Source organism: Agelaius phoeniceus, chromosome 7 (assembly GCF_051311805.1).
Source record: "Agelaius phoeniceus isolate bAgePho1 chromosome 7, bAgePho1.hap1, whole genome shotgun sequence".
NCBI classification, from domain to species: domain Eukaryota; kingdom Metazoa; phylum Chordata; class Aves; order Passeriformes; family Icteridae; genus Agelaius; species Agelaius phoeniceus.
The window spans coordinates 40635643-40656356 of record NC_135271.1 but is presented as its reverse complement, the minus strand read 5'-3'; the positions used below and the strand labels follow the sequence as shown (position 1 = coordinate 40656356).

The 20714-nt window shown below is 38.6% G+C and overlaps 1 protein-coding gene across 5 annotated transcripts in view; it reads left to right on the top strand.

Annotated features, from left to right (window-relative positions):
- The window catches only part of MYLK (myosin light chain kinase), a 194230-nt gene that overhangs the window by 64774 nt on the left and 108742 nt on the right, over positions 1 to 20714 (top strand). For 4 of the 5 annotated variants that reach the window (XM_054636488.2, XM_077181662.1, XM_077181661.1 and 1 more), the window contains 4 exons: positions 12270 to 12477; positions 14186 to 14234; positions 16730 to 16895; positions 17929 to 18094. In XM_054636488.2, coding sequence (XP_054492463.2) covers positions 12270 to 12477; positions 14186 to 14234; positions 16730 to 16895; positions 17929 to 18094 — 589 coding nt within the window. Of the gene's footprint in view, positions 1 to 12269; positions 12478 to 14185; positions 14235 to 16729; positions 16896 to 17928; positions 18095 to 20714 lie in introns of those variants that run through there. The other variant, XM_077181664.1, reaches the window with a different exon arrangement.

Here is a 20714-nt window from a genome sequence, read left to right as displayed (position 1 = left end):
TTAAAGATGACAACAAGCTGCACATGGAGCCCAGAGAAAAGGGAGAGGCAAAGACTGACAAATTAAATAATTCTGCTCATGATTATTTGCCTGTTGGCAATGGCATATTGAACTTACTTCATCCAGCTCTGTGCTCTCTCAACTCACATTGAATGAGAATGGTAATTTTCCTCCAGCTGCATGGTAGAGTCAAATCATAACTGTGTGGCTTGAGAGTTTGCCATTCCTTCAGTATGTCCTATAATACACGAGCAAGCCTTTATTTATGGTGCATGTATTATTTAAATTGCTTTTGCAAAGCTTAGAATATTAATGCAATGCACACTGTTTTATAAAAGATTTGTAAAAGCACCTGCACACACATGGCAGTATGAAGTGTAACTTGTGTTTCAAATGTAACTCATTTATATCACACTCCCATACTGGCAAACAGTGAATAAAGATTTTTTTCTGTTCTGTGAACTCTCTGGAACAAGAGTTCAATATACTTAAGGTTGATTTTGATTTTTTTTTTTTGTCTATATAAATTCTGGTGTTCCTTTATAAAAGAATAACTCAGCAGTTTGTCTCTGCAGGGAGGCAAATATAAATATTTCAAAACAAAGTTATTCTAAAAGCCAAAGCACTGGAAGAAAAATTATGATAGAATCTTGGAAGTACAGATTAAAGAACTATTGCAAATGGTATTGATTTCTGCTCATTCCATGGTACCACTTAAACAACCTCATTCAACTGGAATCCTAGTGTTTGTTTGTAGTATTTAACACATACAAAGGCAGAGTAGAGTTGGGTCCTTCTCTGATGGTCTTTCTAGCCAAAACAACAAGGGAAATAATCATTGTTACCTCCTTGACATTTATGTGGGGCACCAAGGCATGGTGAGATTTATTGTCTTGTGCAAGATGACACAGAAACACAGAGATACATACCTGGATTCAGAGCAGAATGTCTGTCTTCCAGAGTTCAATTCCCATCCACTATCCTAAATGTTTGGGAGATAAATAACTTCTGATTTTGGAAGAGAAAATGAAGATGTGCAATGGGTGCAAACATCACAGATACCTAAGTGCCTCCTCTTGGATGCAGAGCATCATATTCACAATGCCAGAACTGGGTCTTCAGAGCCTTGACTCAAAGCTGGTTTGCTGGGATATGCAAATGAACAGGTTTGTCTGTCTGGGAGACTATTGCATACCCACAGGTTTAATGGAAAACACGATGTTGGATTTGTTCAGACCTCTCAGTAGGAATGGAGCAACTGCAGTTAAGTGGAGCTCTATTGAAAGCATATGCAGAGTAAGCTCTTTTTCCACAACCTAAACAGCTACTTTTGAATGCATGTGTGTTTCTCTTACCAAAATCAGAGCAATTTTAGTTTTAAGAGAAAGCATTAGAAAGGAGAAGTGAGCCCAAAAACTTTCTCTTAAACTCAGCATGTCTATAAATATTTATCCTGAATTGTTGAACTAGAAATTTATGGTCACAGCAATTTATACTTAGTATTTCAGTTAGTAGTTTGAGGTTTTTTTCTTTTAAACTGCTGTTTCTCAGTCCATGGTTTTTATTTTTATTCTAAACACAGCCATTTGTGCATTGTACTACCTGAATTACCTCTGCTAAGATGTTACTGAAAGGGTATATGTGAAGTTAGGAAAGCTTATCAATTTCACAGATTATTACAGGGTAAAAGAATCACCAACAGTTGCTAATGAGCAGTTGATGTTTTTCCACAGGATTTTATACAGAAGTCCTAATTATTTCTGGCACAGCAGTAAGTTGCACTTGGTGGAATAAATGGTGCAATGGAAAGTGCCAGTCCTTTAGGCTGTCTGATGTGTTCACATCTTCATGATCCAACATTGCATTTTGTATCTCTTCATAAGCACATGACTCTTAAGTGAAGTTTGTAATAAATGACACTTCATGCCCAGTGCTTTCTCAGCCCTACCAAGAAGCACTAACAAAGCAGAACACATAACTGAGGAGAATTTTTATAGCTTCTCCAGAGCACAGCCTTTTCCAGCAGTCTTTGTCACTATCAGCAGACAGTCGTTAACTGTGCAGGAACCCAGCAACAAAATCCAGTTTCAGCATTTTCTGTGGCCATTGCCAGACTCCTAAATTGCAGGAAATAAAATCTTGTCTGCTTGGAAACTGATAAAGTATGGGCATATTCATTTAAAACACATAGTATTTGTTACCACCTTACACTTCAGAAGTGGATTGCTGCCCTTAATTGCAAATTTTGTAACTCCAAACATATTTTCCAGTGGCTGTGTGTTTTGGGCACAGAAAGAAAGCAGTTTTTTCTCCATACTTTTTCATAATAGGTCATGCATATAGTGTGCACTCATGTAAATTTATAGAGATTCCTTATCATTGGTAGCATGCTAAAAACAGCATCCCCAAACTAGGATAGTATGAAGCTCGTTTGGTCAGTGGCATAGCTCCTACAGGAACATAGGGCCATTAGTGTTCAGTGACATATGAGATAAATTCTTGCCCTATTAAGACAGAAACTTTACACCAGGAAGTAAAAATGCAAACAAACAAACAAATAAAAAAACTTTCAGTCTTCCAGAAATAATATGCAATGGAGAAATCATTTTTTGCAAGTTTTATTGCAATAAATGATGAACATTCTCTTGTTAAAGAAAAGAAACAGGGTGAATTGTCTTCTTTAAAAAGTGACTGCCAGTTCCAAGCCTAGGTATTGCATTTATGAAGGGACTGTTATGAAAATAATTGATGGTGTTTAGTTGTGCTGCTTTCCTGTGGTATCAGCAGTCTTTAGACCTGATGATATCCCAGTCTTAGGCTGTGGCTTAAAGCATCTGGATTCTGTGATTAGTTCTGTGAGATAAAACAGCAAAATGTTCTCCTTCTAAGTGGGGACACACATACATTTTGCTAATGACAGAGCAAAGTGTTGGTGTTCATATCATCCTTACTTGCTCAGGGAGCTTCCTCCTGCTTCTACTTTGTCAAAACAATCATTATCCACCTTTCTGAATTATTACTGGATAAAGGATGAATGAAGGATTGACAACTGAAAGTAAAAATTTTGAAGTCTTAAAAGTTCAGCTTTTTTTGATGAGAAGAGGGGAGAAAATTTCCCAACAATTTATTTTTATTGTGTTAAACTGTTTTATGTTTCAGTTTTTGTTCTAGTGCTGCCACATATCATTTATGAACAAAATTAGTGGCTAACACCATAAATCAGGCTGTCCTGCTGAACTGGAAGTTAATGAACCACTTCTGTTCTGACAGCTTTTCAAAACTCTGGTCTGATTCCTCAAAATCTTGTTTCCTGTAGCAAAGATTGCTGCTGCTCTGAAATGAACACCAGTCCTATCAGGAAACTTCTGACATGCTCCCGAAATCACTGTTACTGACATAAAGCAGCTGCTTCATCTAGTAATGTTTGATAGAAATCTTGACTCAGAATCACCAAAGAGGTAAACTAGGAGAAGGATGGGGAAAGAGAGATAATTTTAGGGACTTGCTGGGCTATGTGGAAAAATTAGCAAGAGCATTATTTCCATTCCACAGCCACAGTTCTTTCCCTTTTAACTCCCTCATATTTGTACTGCACAATCCTAAATGATACTTTACCCTGCTATTTCTTAGCAATTTTTTAGGATTTTAAGCTATTCAGTACCTCATAAAATCTAACACTTTTTAAAAGTGGGACCATGGGCAGAAAGCTTTGTCTTTGCAGTTTGCCTTTTCTTCTCTAAGGAGAGACTTAGAACCAGGGAAAACTTTTATTAAAATTGATGAGAGTTTCACTCAAGAGAGGGCTGCAAAGTTTATCTTTGTATTGTGTTGAGAGCTCTTGTACTTGCCCTTGCCTTTGGAATCTTTTTGGCCCATTCTGTGTGGCAGTGCTGAAGGTTTTGAGAGCTGACAGAGTCATTTCTTATCATGTTGCTCACATTTTCCTGTGGTGGTGGCTTTACTTCTCATATTTGTAACTCTGTTTTGTGTGGTTTTTATTTCATTGCCAAGGCTCTGGACTTATTCTGTCTGGATCTCTTCACTGTTCACTCAGTGCTGTGCACTTTGGTTTCTGAGTACAAACACATTCAGTCATTGTTCATCTAAGGAGAGCAGTGGCCCCTCTGTGCTGCATCTTCAGACTTTGCATTGATTCCTCCAATAGCAAATTTGTTGGCAAGGAAGAAGTATGGTCAGATTATTTCATCTAATGGTATTAACTATTGAAATCTAAGTTCCTTTAAGTGTGAGTTTGGCAAAGTCTGAGTGTCTCCATGTCTCAGATCCTCAGCTATGAAGTCAAAGTTACACTTTCCCAAGTGACAGCTACCACTACCTATTTTGGACTGGAATTATCTTCAGTTTCTACAGAACTCAGTTTCCTCTGCACTCTTACTTTGAAAAAATGCCAGAATTTTACCACTTTATGGAGACCCTGTCATCTTTGTGTGCCAGGACAGCATCTGGATAGCATTGGAGGAAAGAGCCTAAGCTTTCTCCTAGACTTTATCCAAGGTTTATGGCATCTGCTTTTGAGTTGGCAGCCAGAGGAAGGCTTTTTAAAAATGGGAGAAATCAGACAATGACTAAATACAAATACTAAACAGATCTATCTAAAGATGGACAGATATTCAGTCTACCTATAATCCCACATTAAATTCAGAAAACTTGTACTTACAGAAAAAGATGTCCAGGTGAACTCTATGGGTGGTTTGCATAAAACTCTCATCACACACCTAATTGCTACAGGTCAGCTGGCTACAATGTGGGAAGAGTAAAAAGGCAGATGTTGCAGCTGGCAGAATGATTTATGAAAGCTGCATCAGAAAAGCTCTGCCAGTCTGAGACAGCAACAGCTGTGTGAAAATGCCCCCATTAGTGTAGCAGAGGTTTACAGCCCCTGATTCAGTTGCTGATTGACATCCCAGCTCCACAGACATGTTCCACTATACAGTGTGCTCCTTTATGTCCTCTGTACAGGAAAGCGTAGAATCCATCATGGCAGAGTTCTGTATTTCAGCTGACTGATGTTTCAGGTTATTTTGTGGTTGTATGAAGACTCCTGTAACAATACTACTTTAAAGCAGTACAGTTAAACTTATTCCTTAAATTAAATAAAATCTGATTTAGGAAAAACACCTGTACATGTGATTAATTCCAAAAGCCATAAATAGGGCTTGAACATGCTCTTAAGAGCTGCATAAATTGGGACTGGTGTTTGAACTTGGATAAACTCAAGGCAGCTTGACACCTGGTGCTACTCTGAAATTCGACTTGATTCCTTCAGAAAAAATATAACACAAGTGGACTTGTTTAGCTTGTGGTACCTGGGATAGCAGTGCTTTTTTTCAAACAGTTATACTCTGGTGATTGAGCATAAAGCCAATACTCTGTGCACCTCTGGGAACTCTTGACTCTGAATTTTACAAAAAGGAAAAAAAAGATCAAATGTAGAAGATTGAAGAAGAAATTACGTGCAGCTGCTGTCTGCTTTTCAGTTAGCAGACCATGTCTTCCATGGATAGGTCATAAATTCTTCCCTGCTGAGCAGCATAAAAACTGATTCCCCTAAAGACCTGTGGTAGTATGTGGAGTGTTCAGCACCTTTGCAATCTGCAAAAAGGGGCTGAATAGTGTGATACTGAATGAACAGACTATGCAGAACTACTTTTCAAGTGTCAAAACTAAAATTTTTGGGGTGCTGTCTGCCGAAGGATCTTGTGTTTGGTGCTTGGACTATAAAGTATCAAATGCCATTTGGCACTGGTGAAGGCAAAGTAGAAAAATAAAACATATCCTAGGTTTACAGAAAGACCATTGGTTTTTCTTGTATGTAGAGGAGGTAATGCTTTGAAGTGAGCATGTTTGCTCCTACTCTGTATTCCATTTTTGCTTTAATGACACAACTGTGGATTCTAGACTGTTCTGCAGAAGAGGGAGGATTTTCGCTTTGTTTGCAAAGTTATAGCTAAGTCTCCAAATATTTAACATTTTTATGTTTAACCTTGCCAGGCGAGTTCTGTGTTTTAGAAGCAAGCTTTTAAAAGGGATAAACTATTCTTGAGATATGGTTTGTCTGTGTTTAGAGTCTCAGAAGGAGCTTAACAATGTATCATGTCCACTTTCCTTTATCAAGAACATCTGCTGTTCATTTGTTAAAGCAAACTGCAGCTTGAGCCTAACAGAAGCTTTGTTACAAGACTTAAAAAGAGCTGCACTGGCCAGAACCATGCACCTGCACTAACATTAAAAATTAAATCTAAATCAAAATATAGCACCTATTAGGTGGGCTATAGTTTCAACATTCATGTTGCAGTTTCAACAGTTTTATAGAACTTCTTTCCTAAGACTGAAATTAAGAGTTCACAGCAGTATGAAATATTAAAACAAGAAGCAGCTTTTTTCTCTAGTTTGAGAGAAACTGCTCTGTCTACATGGACAGAGTATGTTATGGTGTAGCATCCTCTGCTGAGGTCCCTTCACAAGTCTTTTGGTCAAAGTCCAGGGTCAAAACCTATGGGTTCCTGATTCAAGTAAATTAGAGGGCTCTGCCCCTCTAATGACTATGGGAAACATAGTCATAGTCCTCTTTATTTAGAGGACCTAGGATGAGCCACATCCACAGAACAGCTGGTACCATTTGGATTTAATCTCTTGGGGCTGCATGACAGCCTTCAACCATATGACCTTCATATGAGCCCATCTAGAATCTAACTTGCAGTAGAGGCAATAAAATTTTATTTTTGCTGATACCTAGACAATAGAAGAAGAGGAACACTATCCAGTCTCTACCACATTTCAAGTGTGTTATTTTTTCCTGTATCTTTACTTTTTGGATTATAATTACACTTGCAAAATGTGTCATGCTGTTTAATGGCGTTTCTTCTGCTGCTTTCTTGATAAAATCTGATGGCTTATTACTCTAAGTTTTGCAAAAAGTGCAAGCAGTTTAGTCCCTGCTAGAAATGAGTATTTGCCAGGTTTGCAGGCAGCAGAATAAAGGTCAGATTTTGTCAGGCATTCTGAGTAGTTTTCCACATCTCCCTTGACTTCTCCTTATGGTGACTTCTAAGCATCTGCCAAAAGCAGATGTCTGGGAGCTCAGTGCTAACATCTGACATCTTTGGCTGAGGCTATCCTCATTTTATTCCTTTGCAGCTTCTGGTCTCTATGGCCTTTTCTGAGATGTAGATCCGAGAAATTACTGGTTTCCTCCTGAAGATGAGCATGGAACAGAGAATAGGCTACAAAACTTTCTCAAGCTTCCCTCAATTTCTGGAATTCCTTAATTTTAAGATAGGCAGGCAGCCAAATAAGCAAAGGAACCTGCTGTTCCTTTAAAGGAGGTGACTGCTGACAATCATCTACCAACCCACTGGCTAATTTCTTTTGAAAGCTTATTGCTTGCCCAGTCCACTGTGGATGTGGGAAATAATTTATTCTCTTCTGCATTACAGATACCTATATGTATTAGAAAATATTTAGCATTTCTCATTACTGCCGTTCTTCATTTATGACTTGTTACCCAGGTCATCCACACTTTGTTTTGTGTTGTTTTACGGCTTCCAGGCATTACAGTCTAACTGTGAATGTCCTCATTATGCTACCTGCATGTGAATAGAAAACATTTCTGTCTTTCAAATGTATATTCAAAATCTATTTTCTTTAGATGTATTGAATCACCCAAATAAAACTGATTCTTTCATTCAATGGTTGAGAACTATACACACATAGGTCTTAATTCTGGACTTTGGGGAATTAAGGCAAAGGTAGTCTACAGAAATAGCAGCACAACTGAACACTGTGTGCTGACAGAATCTGGATGTTTTAAAATTCTGATTTCATGGGAGCAGGATTGTCTCTTGAGAGGAATTTTAGTCATTAGTGAATTAATACTTCAGTATATGAAATCATCTCTATGACGGGAATTATTTTGAATATTATTACTCTCTTAAGATTTGTAATATTTTGCCAGTCTAAGTATGACTTGTGATGTGCCTGTCTATATATGATGTAATCCAGGGAGATTTTGCAAGCCAGTAAATCCTGTTGATAGCTGTCCTCTTCCTGATCTCAGTGCTTGTGGGACCTTAAACTGCAAAATGGGACATTTATCTGGTCCTTAACATCAAGCACTGAACACCTCAGCCATTACAATGGATGTAGTGCTGGAATACGTCATGTAATGCTTGCCATCATTTCTAATAGACTTTCGATGTAACCGTCAAACTGAAAAATATTCAGTAACAGTACACACCCCATCAATGTTTCACACTTACACTTTGTTTTTTTTGTAAGTCATGGCTGCTTCTTTTTGGGTGCTGTGGGTTTATGTTCATTGTCGACTTCACTGGAGCCAGCAGCAGTTTGAAATTTGAAGTTAAAACCATAAGCCAAAAGGGTGCATCCCATTGCCTTAAACTGCTACTGCAACTATGTTTAAGTAGGCAAACCTATGTTTTTTTGAAATTGGTACATAACAGCTCTTTTATGGAGCATAGATAGAGACCAAGTTTGAGAAAATGTTTCCTGTGCTTTTGAACAAGGAAAAGGATCGCTAAATGTATTTGGTGTTGGTGGTCACTGACTGCCTTTCAGTTTGTGACAGCGGGGAATAGTTTGTAGGAGCACATTTTCTAATAATACTGTCCTGTAATGTACAGCTTCCATGGATTTATTGTATTTTTTTTTATTTTCTTTGGGAAGCTAGCACCATCCCTTTTCAGTAGCATTCTCTCAGACCCAGATGTGGAACAACCTGAACTCTGGGAGTTTCACATGCCACAGGTTCTCTCTCAGCTCTTTCCCCTTGCTGTTGATGCACTGTTTTGCCTTATCAAACTTTTCCAGGAAGGCTCTAAGTACTTGAAGGGTCCAGACAAAAACTCAAAACTCATGTTTGTGCTAATACAATGGTTATTTGCTGCTTGCTGTCAATTTTCCACTTGTTATTGTAGAGCAGGTAAAGAGAAGCTGCAGCCTCGCTGAGACTGGCAATACTCACACAGGCCAAGTTGTAAATAAGGGTTATAGCATGCTGCTGCTGGGCATTAAATAAGCAGATAAATTTCTTTTTGCTGTGGATTTATTCAAGGCAGATGTTTTTAGTGAGCTCTGGAAAGGTTTGGAGGAATATAAAACCTGCTGCAGTTCTGGAATTGATCCATGAGGATCAAAATCTGGTAACCAGTGATTTGTTTAAGGGTCCCTGACACTTTTATGGCATGACCATGTATTTCAGAGAGGGCTGGCTCAGTTTGAAACACATTCCAAACCCAAACCTGAAATAAATCCTTGCAACAGAGCAATTCTCTAAACTTCTGCTTTCCCATTATTTCATTTTTGACAAAAAATTCAAGAAAAAAGAGTCATAGTTTGGGAAGGGAATGACTCAACCTTTTGAAAGGAAATGGACTGCTGATAGTCTGTGTTTGTAGCTTTTGGTGAGGCATTTCCTCAATGTAGAGATGTAGATGAATGCATTATTGCAGACAGAGCAAGTGTAAAACAAAGACAGAGAAGAAATGGAAAAACACTTAATGTAGCTTCAGCTATGTGATACTGGAATTACATAAATAATGGTCTACCAGAACTTGAAGGGTCAGCTAAAAATGGCCTTGTGTGGTCCAAGAGGGACTTAAGAATATTGTAAAACAAAATTGAAAAGGAAGACAAGTATTTCCCATTGTTTTGACCCCAATTGTTCTCTGTTACAAGTGATGGAAGGTTAATGCTTGAGGCCTTTGGAGCTGGACTGAAGAATTCCATGAAATCACCAGAAGAAATGATTATGAACTGAAAAAAACCAGTAAATATATTAGGTGATGTGTAATTGATGACTTTGTTTTGCAGGCCAGAATCTCAGCAGCTGTAAACAGATGTGGCTAGGCTAATTCCAGTAAAGAGGCTGTGATGTGAAGACAGAACCACTGAAAAGGTCTTCACATGAAGTGCTACTCTTCCATTTTACTGTACTGTAGATACTTGATACATCTGTGTGAAAACAATTTTGCCACAAATATTTTAAGTGAATCTTAATATCCAGGTGAGGCAAAATGAGAACTAGTAACTCCATTCTAATATACTCTCTGGCTTTGGGTAAATCACTTAATCTCTCTGCTGGTTTCTTAATCCAGAATGAAAATACAGGTATGAGGGCATTGACAAGTTAATAGTAAGAAACAGTTATTTGGTGCAAGTCACTTTCTGTGACAGTGAGCACATTATCAACTACCTGGAGTCAGAGTATTGTAACAATCTCATATTGCTGCTACACAACTCCTTTTTTCTGAAATTGAAATGTGCTGAGAAAGATATTCCTTGGAGCCTGTGCTCTGAGTAAGCACTAAATCAATATGCTGGAGTAGGGTGAGGAGTCTGGGACAAGAAGGAGCTGCTGTTTATCAGAAATCACTGGAAAAAGACATGACCACAAAGAGCTTTAGAAAAATGCTTTGACATTTTTAAACAGAAATCAGCCCTCCATTGTGCAGGATCCCACAATTTGTACGTCATGGAAGATGGTTTTCGTTTAGTTAAAGATAGACTCAAAAAGAATTTGAGAAATTATACCAGGAGTAGAAAGTTTCTCTGGTTTATTCAGCATAGTCAGCTCATGACAAATGTTAATGTCCTTAAATATTGAGTAAGTAATGCCAGGGAGAAGACGTCACCCCATCACTGGCAAAATTAATTTGTCTGAACTGATATCCCAAGATTTAAAGGAAAGAGAAAAATTCTGACAACTGTAGGTTAAGCTGCAGCAGATGAGAAACCCAGCTGGAGTGAGGTGGGGCTGGATTAAAAATGAAAGGTTTTTAAAGAAGAGAGCCTAAGAATGGGTAAGGTTGGTTGGCTAAATATTGTAATTTGCAAAGTAAGTGCTGTGCAGTCAGAGAAAACAGAGCTGAAATGAGAATTGGAAACTGAGAGGAGAATTCTGGGAGGAATTTGCCCAAACCACAACCAAGCCTTCTTCACTTCAAGACAGATCATCAATATTTTGCCCACCTGGAGGTTGAAGGGACTTCCTGCTCGGTTGCCAAATTTTGATATGTAGTTCAGAAGGCAAAATTGCTTCTTTCCCAGTGAGCAAACACAGCCATGACTATTACTCATTCCAGCTCATCTTGATTCACTCAGTTACTTCATGGCTTGTAGGCAAAGGATCAAAGAGTCAGGAGATGGAGAGCTGACATATCAGAGGGGGCATAGGAAAGGAGTACGGCAATCAGCAGTTGTTATGATGCCTTGGCAAGCGTGCTAACAATTAGCACGTTCTAAAGTGACCCTCAAAGAGGATGGCATTTCTCACAAAGCAGAGGAAGAACCTTTGCCTGAGTAGTTTTTTTATTTGGTGGAAACTGGTGTATGTCTGCTTTTCCCATTTTTTTTATAAAAGAAAGTCACAGGTCCTCATCAAGTTTCAAGAGCTCAATTTCAAATCGATAACTCAGTTCTCAGTTACACCAGCCAAGGATCTGCCTGTAAATCTGAAGGTATCATTAATGCCATAGGAGGCAGGGATATAACAGTATGGTTGTTACTTAATGAGAACAGGACTGGTTCATTTTGCTGATCATTCTTCCTTTGGCTAAACCAGGAGTCTCTTTAGATTGAGCTGTATGTGTGTGACTATATGTAGGTGTTTACAGTCCTCTCCTGCTATAACATGAGAATGACTCTTAATGATGCTTTCTCAAATTGCAGCTCCTTACCTTCTACTTCTAAAGATCAAGACAGAATTTGGTATGTGTCTGCCTTTTTTGCCTGTGTATTGTCAGCAGCTACTATGTCTCAGCACACTTGAAAACTAGATGGCTAAGTACAGATTTACATTATAAGCCCAATCCGTGGCAACCATGCTAGAAGTATTTGGTCCAACAGCCTTGCACTCTTGCATACTCAGAGGTGTAGTAGTATTACTGCCCTTTTTTTTGAGTTTCTGAGCAGTGGGGACCCAGGTGTCAGGATTTTTCATTGGCACTCTCACTGTGTTTTTTCAGGGAAACCGTTCTAGTGGGAAATTTTTCTGCATGAGTATCTATCTGCCTGACTAGTCTTATGATTTTAGGTTTGGCTTATCCAAGAGTTTTTTTCATTTCATTATCTTCTGCCATTTGGCTTGCAAAGAGTATGTCTTTAACAGACGTATTAAAGAGTATGTGTCAAGAAATTTCCACTGCATTGCTAAATGTCCAGCATTTCTTCCTGATATCATCATCTGTTAAATTTACCTTCCTTCTCCACTCTCTCTCACATCTTGCCAGGTCAGAGGCTACCCTGAGCCACAGATCACATGGTACAGAAATGGGCATCCTGTCCCAGAGGGAGACCATTATGTTGTGGACCGCAGCATCCGGGGCATATTCAGCTTGGTCATCAAAGGAGTACAGGAAGGCGATGGAGGCAAATACACCTGTGAGGCTGCAAATGATGGTGGGGTTCGTCAAGTGACCGTGGAACTGACAGTGGAAGGTCAGAAGACTCTTATACTGTTGTTTTGGTGATTATAGTTTAAGTAGAAGCACAAGCTGTGCTAGACAGTCTGGTTAAAATCACAACACATGCCTTCTCATTGATGCAAGAGTAAGGTTCATTTACTGCATTTCACAGGTTAAGACATTGTGCAGGGAGCTACATGTCTACAATTAGATAAAGTGTGAGTTCTGTTTCAGGTGTGGGTGATGATGTGCAGGTAACAAAAGTCCTAGCTTTAAAGACTTTGTTCTAAACTTTGTAATTTTCATGGAAAATTACCACTCGGGACAAAAACTGCGAAGCTGCATGCCTGGTTGTAATTGCATGCTTAATGTCAGACAGGAAACAGCCAGGATCAAACCCAGGAATTTTTAAGAGCACATCTGCATATTAGATAGTTGCAAACTGCCAAGTTTAAAATTTAAAGAGTGACACAAAGCCAGGGAAGGATTGAAATCAATTGTACTGCTTCTTCTCTTGCAATTTGGTCTTATCAGAGACCTGTTGAATATCAAAAACTCTCCGGTCACAACTTTGTCTTGAAGAAAAGAAAAAATCTGCAGCAGTCCTGAGACTATCAGTATTTGGGTTTATTCAGAGTCAAAAACTCTGTTAGAGTACATACTGAAGCATGCATACATCTGACACGATTGCTTTGCCTTCTGTTGTAAAAATTATGTGAAGTACTTATTTTTCCCATTGTTTTCAGTTGGGACAATTTTATGAATGACAATTTGCATGGAAGTGAAAGATTTTTTTAAAAGTTGTTTTCATATCAATTTTTCTGACCTGGGTTTTGCTGCAGTTCAAAACAACTTCAGGGCAGTACCCAAAAACTGAATTTCACAGAGTTTAAGAATTATATGATCTTTGTTCTAAAATCCCTTTATCCATCAAGATAGCAAACAAAGCGCAGAGGTTTTTTGGGCTTTTTTTTGGGTTTTTTTTTTTCCTCAGCAAAGATAACCACGTGGGGCTGCCTGCTGGTTGAAAAACGAGTGACTGAAACATGATCTATTGTTTCCATCTGCACGGCTGTTCTGTCTGACAGTGAAGTGGGCTCTCGTTAGGCTCTGGAACAGGTGTTTTCTCCCAGCCCGGAGCTGTGTGCTTGCTGCTGCGGTGTCCCCGGGCCGGGCTCTGTGTGCAGCAGGTGGCGCTGGGCTCCCGCGGCATCTTCCTCCTGCCGCGGCATTGGGGGACCAGCTCCTGTGGCATCCGCAGCAAAGGTGCTTCGGGCTGGCACAGGACTGAAAACTGAGCCAAGTAAAGACCCCTCTCACAGTCTGAAAACATCCTGCTGTCTTAATATGAAGTACTGGTTCACTGTAGAAATTAGACAGTGTTTCATTCAAAAAAGTATTTTTCCATGAATAATCTTCAGCATTGTTACAGCTGAAGCTGGGAGTTAGACAGCAACTCTGCTAAAGCTCGGTTTTGACGTTGGAGAGCCTGACTTTGAATTACAGATGAAATAACCTTATACTGCAGGTGTTGCATTCCTCCTTTATGTTTCTAACCTAGAGAAATGCAAATTTACGTAGTCTTTATTATCACTAATTCTCAAATTAGAGATAATTGACAAAACTTTTATAATTAGTGATAAAAATCGATAATTATTATATTATGATAAACTAATTGATAATCAGTGATAAACTAATTGACAAAACTTTCAACTTCCTGTCTTTCTGTCCTATGCTTACAGGAAACTCCTTGATGAAATACAGCCTGCCATCCAGTGCCAAAACCTCTGGGTAAGCAGTCTACTGGCTTGGATATTGTTTAACAGACACTTAAGTATATTTTGGTAGGAAAACAAGTAAAATTACTCTTTCTAAAAGTCTCCACTTACCCCAAGCAGAGTAGCTACTGTGAGAGCTGCTGGCTAAACAGTGTGGTTGAGGCAGTCAGGAAGATGGACAGCTACTGCTCCAGCATACTGACTAAGGAATTAATGTGGCTGAAAACAGAACATCCTGCTGATGCCTAAATATTGCACCCTCCTCTGCTGTGATTTTGCACTCTCTTCTCTGCTCTCTGATATTCAAGAATCCTTCTCCACAGCTTCCATGAGCCGACAGTCTCTTTTTAAAGCCAGAGCAAATACTGCTTAAGGAGTCATCCGTAAGAAATAAAAGCAACTGAAATCAGCATTCTTGCACAAAAAATATAAATATTTCCAAGCAACACAGTGGGTAAACTGCAGTCCAGAAGAAATAATTGTTCTGGTTTGAGTAACTTTACCAAGACCAGTTGATGGGGTGATGTAAGCTGGCACATAAAAGCATACTTGTACTTTCTGCACTTCAGTAAGCATTTACAATTATGTGAATGTCACTGTTTTGAAAGCCTCAGGCCTAATTTTTCCAACAGCTGAATTAATTTCTTTATAAATAGTTTGAATTTAAGCAGAATTTTCTCTGACTTCTCTCTCACTGAGTCATTCTGGATGTAGGCAAAAGCACATGTTCTGATTATGTTAGTGATTAAAATACAGATAGTTAAAACTGGAGTATTTAATTTCATCATTAATATGAAATTTGTTTATTTTTTGATTTTAAAATTAACAGATTACAACACTGAAAATGGTAAGTAAAACTGAGTGATCAGGATACATGATTTCACATGATAAATTCTGTATTGCAAATTACCTAGAGACATACACACAGGATAAATAATCAAAACAAGAAAGGACAGTTCAGGTTGCTGTTTGGTTTTGTTGTATACTCAGACTTCACAAAGCACTATCCTAATCCATTGTATTGCATAGAGCTAGAGTGATTGTCCTCACTTTTCCTGCTCCTGTGTTTTCCTCCTCTTCAGTATTAATAATTCTATGGTAAGAAAAGGGAGAAGAATAAAAAAAATACACATTTTCATTTGTTCATGTCTAGGAACCAGCCATAAAGCTGCAGGCCAGCAAGTAGTTGATTTTCTTTTAATTTATTATGTGTATAGATATATAAATATAGACTCACCACCTAAAGATGGTTGCTAAAAGACTTTAGTACACATTTGTGTTCTTCTTTAGTAGTAGTATGAGAGAGATGACATTAAAAGTTATCATATATTTAATTATATGATAAAGTGATTTTCATTGTAGCCCATTACAATCACCCTTCTCTCAACACTTTTTCTGGCCCTCCTGCCCATGTAAATCCTTTCATTATGGTATCATCTCTTGCTTAGAAACCTGGAGCTGCCCATATGGCAACCACCATGTCTTGGCAGCACCTTGGGCTGAGGCGATGCAGTCTCTGTTAGTATCTGACACCTGGTAGAAATAGTGAGGTATTGACACATCTTACTTGCATGTAGTAAAAGGCCATCTGGAAAAGAAGGCCTTAAAAATGGTTCAGTTTGCTTGAAATTAAATGTTAAAAAAAAAAAAATCACCATCTGCCATCTGCTAATGTGTCTTTGTTGTACCACGGCTTCAGAGCAAAGAGTGAGTGTGTTCCCTTTGACATTAACAGACCTGAAGTTTCACCTTTTTGGTTCTTTTCATGCTATAATGCTGTTTGATGTTTGATGTTTTATGGTTGTGTAGCTGTTTGCAGTTTTGGACTGCAGTCACTGATGCCACTTTAGTTTCATCCCATATATCATTTTCCAGCTGTAGCAGCTATGTAAGTAGAGCTGGGCATCCACACTTAACAGTAATTCACCTGGGACAGGTGTACTTTGGTTTTGTGCCCTCTTCACCTTTGCTTTGAAAATATTATAGCAAATGAGTTCACAAATAAAAGTCTTCCCCTGACTAAAAATATTTACCAGGACATGTCAGAAATGTTGCAAAACCAAGGTGCTGATTCATAAATCAGAACTTACTGTGTCAATTGCACTCAAGAATGAAACAAATTACATGATAAAAACCTGTGAACAGTAAACAAGTATGCACAAATAAACTCTTAGGAGGCAACTAAAAAACAGAAAATGGGGAAAACTAAATGCATGCAGTGTTTCCTATCTCTTGGTTTTCCCAGCTCTGCTTATGACAACTGAAATGGTCCCCAAGATCTGTTCTGTGTATGCCAGATGAGGGTGCATGAGGAGTCAAGAGCAGTCATTACCAGCATTTCCATTTCTTCCACGGCCAAGAAAAATATCGTGCAACTACAGTCTAGGTTACCACCAATAATATACCCTTGCTGGCAGACCACAGGTCTAAAAATGCTTCCTGACATGTGCTCTAACCACAACAGCTTCCAGCTCTTCTGTAAAACCAGAATGTCAATTGCCTTTGCAGGGCAAGACTTGCTGTTCCATGTGTGGAGCAGAGGCCAAGCATCTGGGGAGAAAGTCCACCCAAGTTTGCTACAAAACCCAACCGAGTTGTTGTGCGTGAAGGCCAAACAGGCAAATTCTCATGTAAAATAACAGGACGACCTCAGCCTCAAGTAACTTGGTCTAAGGTATGATATCCCCAGAAGTTTGTGTTTTCCTTCTCTTTTGAAATTTTGTGCCTTGCAAGGATGAAATGCACATTGAAGTCTTAAGTGCCGGTGTCCCCTTTAGGCATACACAAGATTTTCTAAACACATTTTTTTCTTTGTAAGGAAGGAGCTTTCAGATGAAATTAGGTATTACACTGATTGGGCCATTTTTATTGAAACTCTCAGTTTTTTAGAGAATTACAGTTACTTTCTTTGATTTGGAAGGGCAAATATATGACTGCTCTGGTGGCATCCTGCTCTCCTCCACCCTTCAGCAGAGTAATGCCTTATATATAGTGAACAGGAAAAAACTCAACTCTTATCAATGCTTCTATTTTCTCTTGATAGCTCCAGGTTTGTGGGGGAAAAAACCAAAAACAAATCCTCAAAGAACAGGAAAATGCTTCCAAGTCATTGTCTGCTTTATTCCAGACTTATCCTTGTCTGTAATATAAGAAGGTCAGGGTACATCCCCAAACACAGGCAGCCTCTTGCAGTGTTTTTCTTTGTTTTTCAGGGTTTTTTTGGGATTTTGTTTTGGTTTGGGGTTTTTTAAATTTGTTTTTGTTTGTTGCAGTACTTTGGTTTTCTGCCCTCTACATATTTGCTTTGAAAACATTGTAGCAAATGAGATTACTGATAAAAGTCTTCACCAGATCAAAAATATTTACCAGGACATGTCAGAAATGTTGCAAAATGAAGGTGCTGATTCATAGATCAGAAATTACTGTGTCAATTTCTAGGAATCTGGGTATAATTAACAGGGAATGGCCAAAACCAAACCGAGATGAGTAGGTGGCAAAATAGAGGAAAAAGGAAGCCTCCTGAAGATGTGAATTATAGAATTTTGGGCACAGTTTATTGTTTTGTTTATACCATATGAATATAATTCACAGAAGGAATTTGGCTAAAGGATAGGAAAAAGGCAGGTTGACCTAATGTTTTACTGAAAAATTCTTGCTCCTCTTCTCTTGAGTAGTTACTGTCTCATGGTGCCTTGTGGTATTTGCAGGGTGATATTCAGTTACAGCAAAATGAGCGCTTCAATATGTATGAAAGAACAGGCATCCAGTTCTTGGAGGTCCACAATGTTCAGCTTGCTGATTCAGGAATTTACACGTGCACAGTGGTGAACAGTGCTGGGAAGGCGTCTGTGTCTGCGGAGCTCACTGTTCAAGGTACAGCAAAGAGTTTGCAGGGCAGAGAAAAGGGGCCACAGACATGTCTCTGTTGTGTTCTTGGTATTTACAAGAAACATTCACTTCTTCCCATTTTCTTCTTCTCTCTTTCTCCCTCTGTTCATTAAGTGATGCTGTGATAGCTTGGAACATGCTACAGCTGTAAAAATTGTGTTGGTTCAATGGGAAAAAAAGGCAATCCAAGTGCTTTGTAAAAGATTTCTTTAAAAACACTTTTTCACTTTTACTGTGACTTTGACTTCTATGTTTTGAACATTGATTTGATTTTCAGCAAATGGAACCTGGCACTTGTCATTATAATCAGTAATTAATTTTGTATTTGTTGCGTACTAGCACCAGCTGCACATTTATACCAACTCCCTTACGGGAGGCAAAATTCTGTCTAGATTCATAGAACTAGGAAAGTAAAGTAAAACAGCCTAATTCTAAATTATGAGAGAGGGAAAAAACCCATCTTAATAAGATTAAAATTCAGTCTTCTCAACTCCCAACCCAGCCTTTCACTGCTTGTTAAGGAAACAAATATATTTGCATAAGTAGAATGTTCTCTTTCATACATGCATTATCATATACAGCTCATTTTGCAGTTTGATGCTGCCTGTTGCATCAGCCTCAAAATCATACAACCTTCATCAAGCTTACTAAAGAGGAAGTTCATCAGTCAGTGGGTAAGCAGTCACTGGACCCAATTAAATAATTAAATCCACAGCTGCTGGCTTCAGCTGCAGTCGTGAGCTCAGTGGGTTACATGTGCACCCAGCAGTGACTTTTTTGTTGCGAGACTTTCAGTTTCACATCAGTGCTGTCACTCTGTAAGGTATGAAGAATATAAATAACAAGTGGATGTACATTTGGTATGCTCAGAACCACAGCTAACCTTTCTACAAATTAAAGCTGTACTTTTTATCTGTAAGTTCCAATCTGATGAAGCCATTGTAGAAGAAGCTTCTACAGTTTGCCTCTTCAACACAGGTTGTACAGAAAGGCCTGTTTCTTTCAATAAGCCTTTTATCCAAACATAAAACTCGATTCCTCATTGCTCTCCCTGGAGTGGTGAGCTTTCTGTTCTGTAATGGCTGCATCTGCCTTGAGAGATGATGCACAACTGGGGTCACAAAGTCACTTGTGGTATATGTTTGCTTCAGATGCTGACCACATCTCTGAATAATCCATTCTTTCTTGGATGAGTGCAGGTCAATAAAAAGGGCACTCTTTTGCAGTGCTCTTGATTAATTGGATGGTTCCACTTACCTAACCTCAATACATAATACCTAATTCTTTCGTTATCAATTAGATCAGGTTGCCAGAGTTGCTGCAGATGTTAGCAGACAATCAAGTGGCTCAGAAGTACTACATGTTCTTTCAAAGACATACAATCTCATATATAGATAGTGTCCTCCAATAGCTATACTTTTTCCCTTAGTGGAAGGTGAAGAGGGAAGAGGAAATATTCTTTTAATAGAACAAGGTATGTCTACTATTGCATGGTAGTGTCTTGTCTGCAGCCAGTAGTTACAAAGCTTCCTTTTCTGCATTTATCCAGTCTTTTCAGTTTTCATTTCTATATTTCTGTTACTATTTGACAGGTTTATTGAAATGAGGTCAATGGGTTTTCATCTCTCTCTCATCTCAACTTTTGTTTGTGTGTAAATAGATGTGACAGTGTTCACAGGGGTTCTTGGATGAGGCAAGAGATGAGAATGTTGACTCCATGTTCAAAAGGCTTGATTTATTATTTTATGATATATATATATATATATATATATATTACATTATAACTATACTAAAAAGAAATAGAAGGAAAGGTTTCCTCAGAAGCTAGCTAAGAATAGCAAAGAATGAATAACAAAGGTCTGTGGCTTGGACAGAGAGTCCAAGCTATCTGGTCTGTGGTTGGCCATTAATTGTAAACATTCAAGATGGCCCAATCACAGAAAAACCTGATGCATTCCAGAGCAGCAGATAACCATTGTTTACATTTTGTTTCTGAGGCCTCAGCTTCTCAGAAGGGAAAAATCCCAAAGAAAAGGATTTTCACAAAAGATGTCTGCAACAAATGGATTCTTTTGGTCACTCTGAATGTCATGGCAAGTCCAAGCATTTAGATGTGAATTTTTGCTTGCAAAACACTGTGGAAATGAGGATATCATCCATCACATGATTTTGTCTTTTCCCTGAGGCAGAGATGCTGAGAGCATTTTCATGAAGTGCTTTTTGATGACTTGAAAAATTTGTTATCTTGCAAATTAATTATTACGTGTCTTTCTACTGTAGTTTCTAGTCTCACAGCTGACAATAGCATAGGTGCAGCTTTGATCTGACCAGGAGAAAACAAATTCCATCCTGAAATCTTAATTAGGGGGTAATGTAGAGATGTGGTTGGTATTTGGCCTAGAATGGCATTTCTCTCCTATCAACTATTTATCTCATGCTGCCCCCAAGAGAAACACTGTCAAGGTTTTTGAGAATTCATGGAGGATTACAAATCAGGAGACTGATTGTGGGTTAATATGTGCTCAGTTTTATCAATGCAGCTGATGAGGCACCTTGGCAAATCAACATAGCTCAGCCATGTTCCCAGATTTCCTGGTGGTTGCAA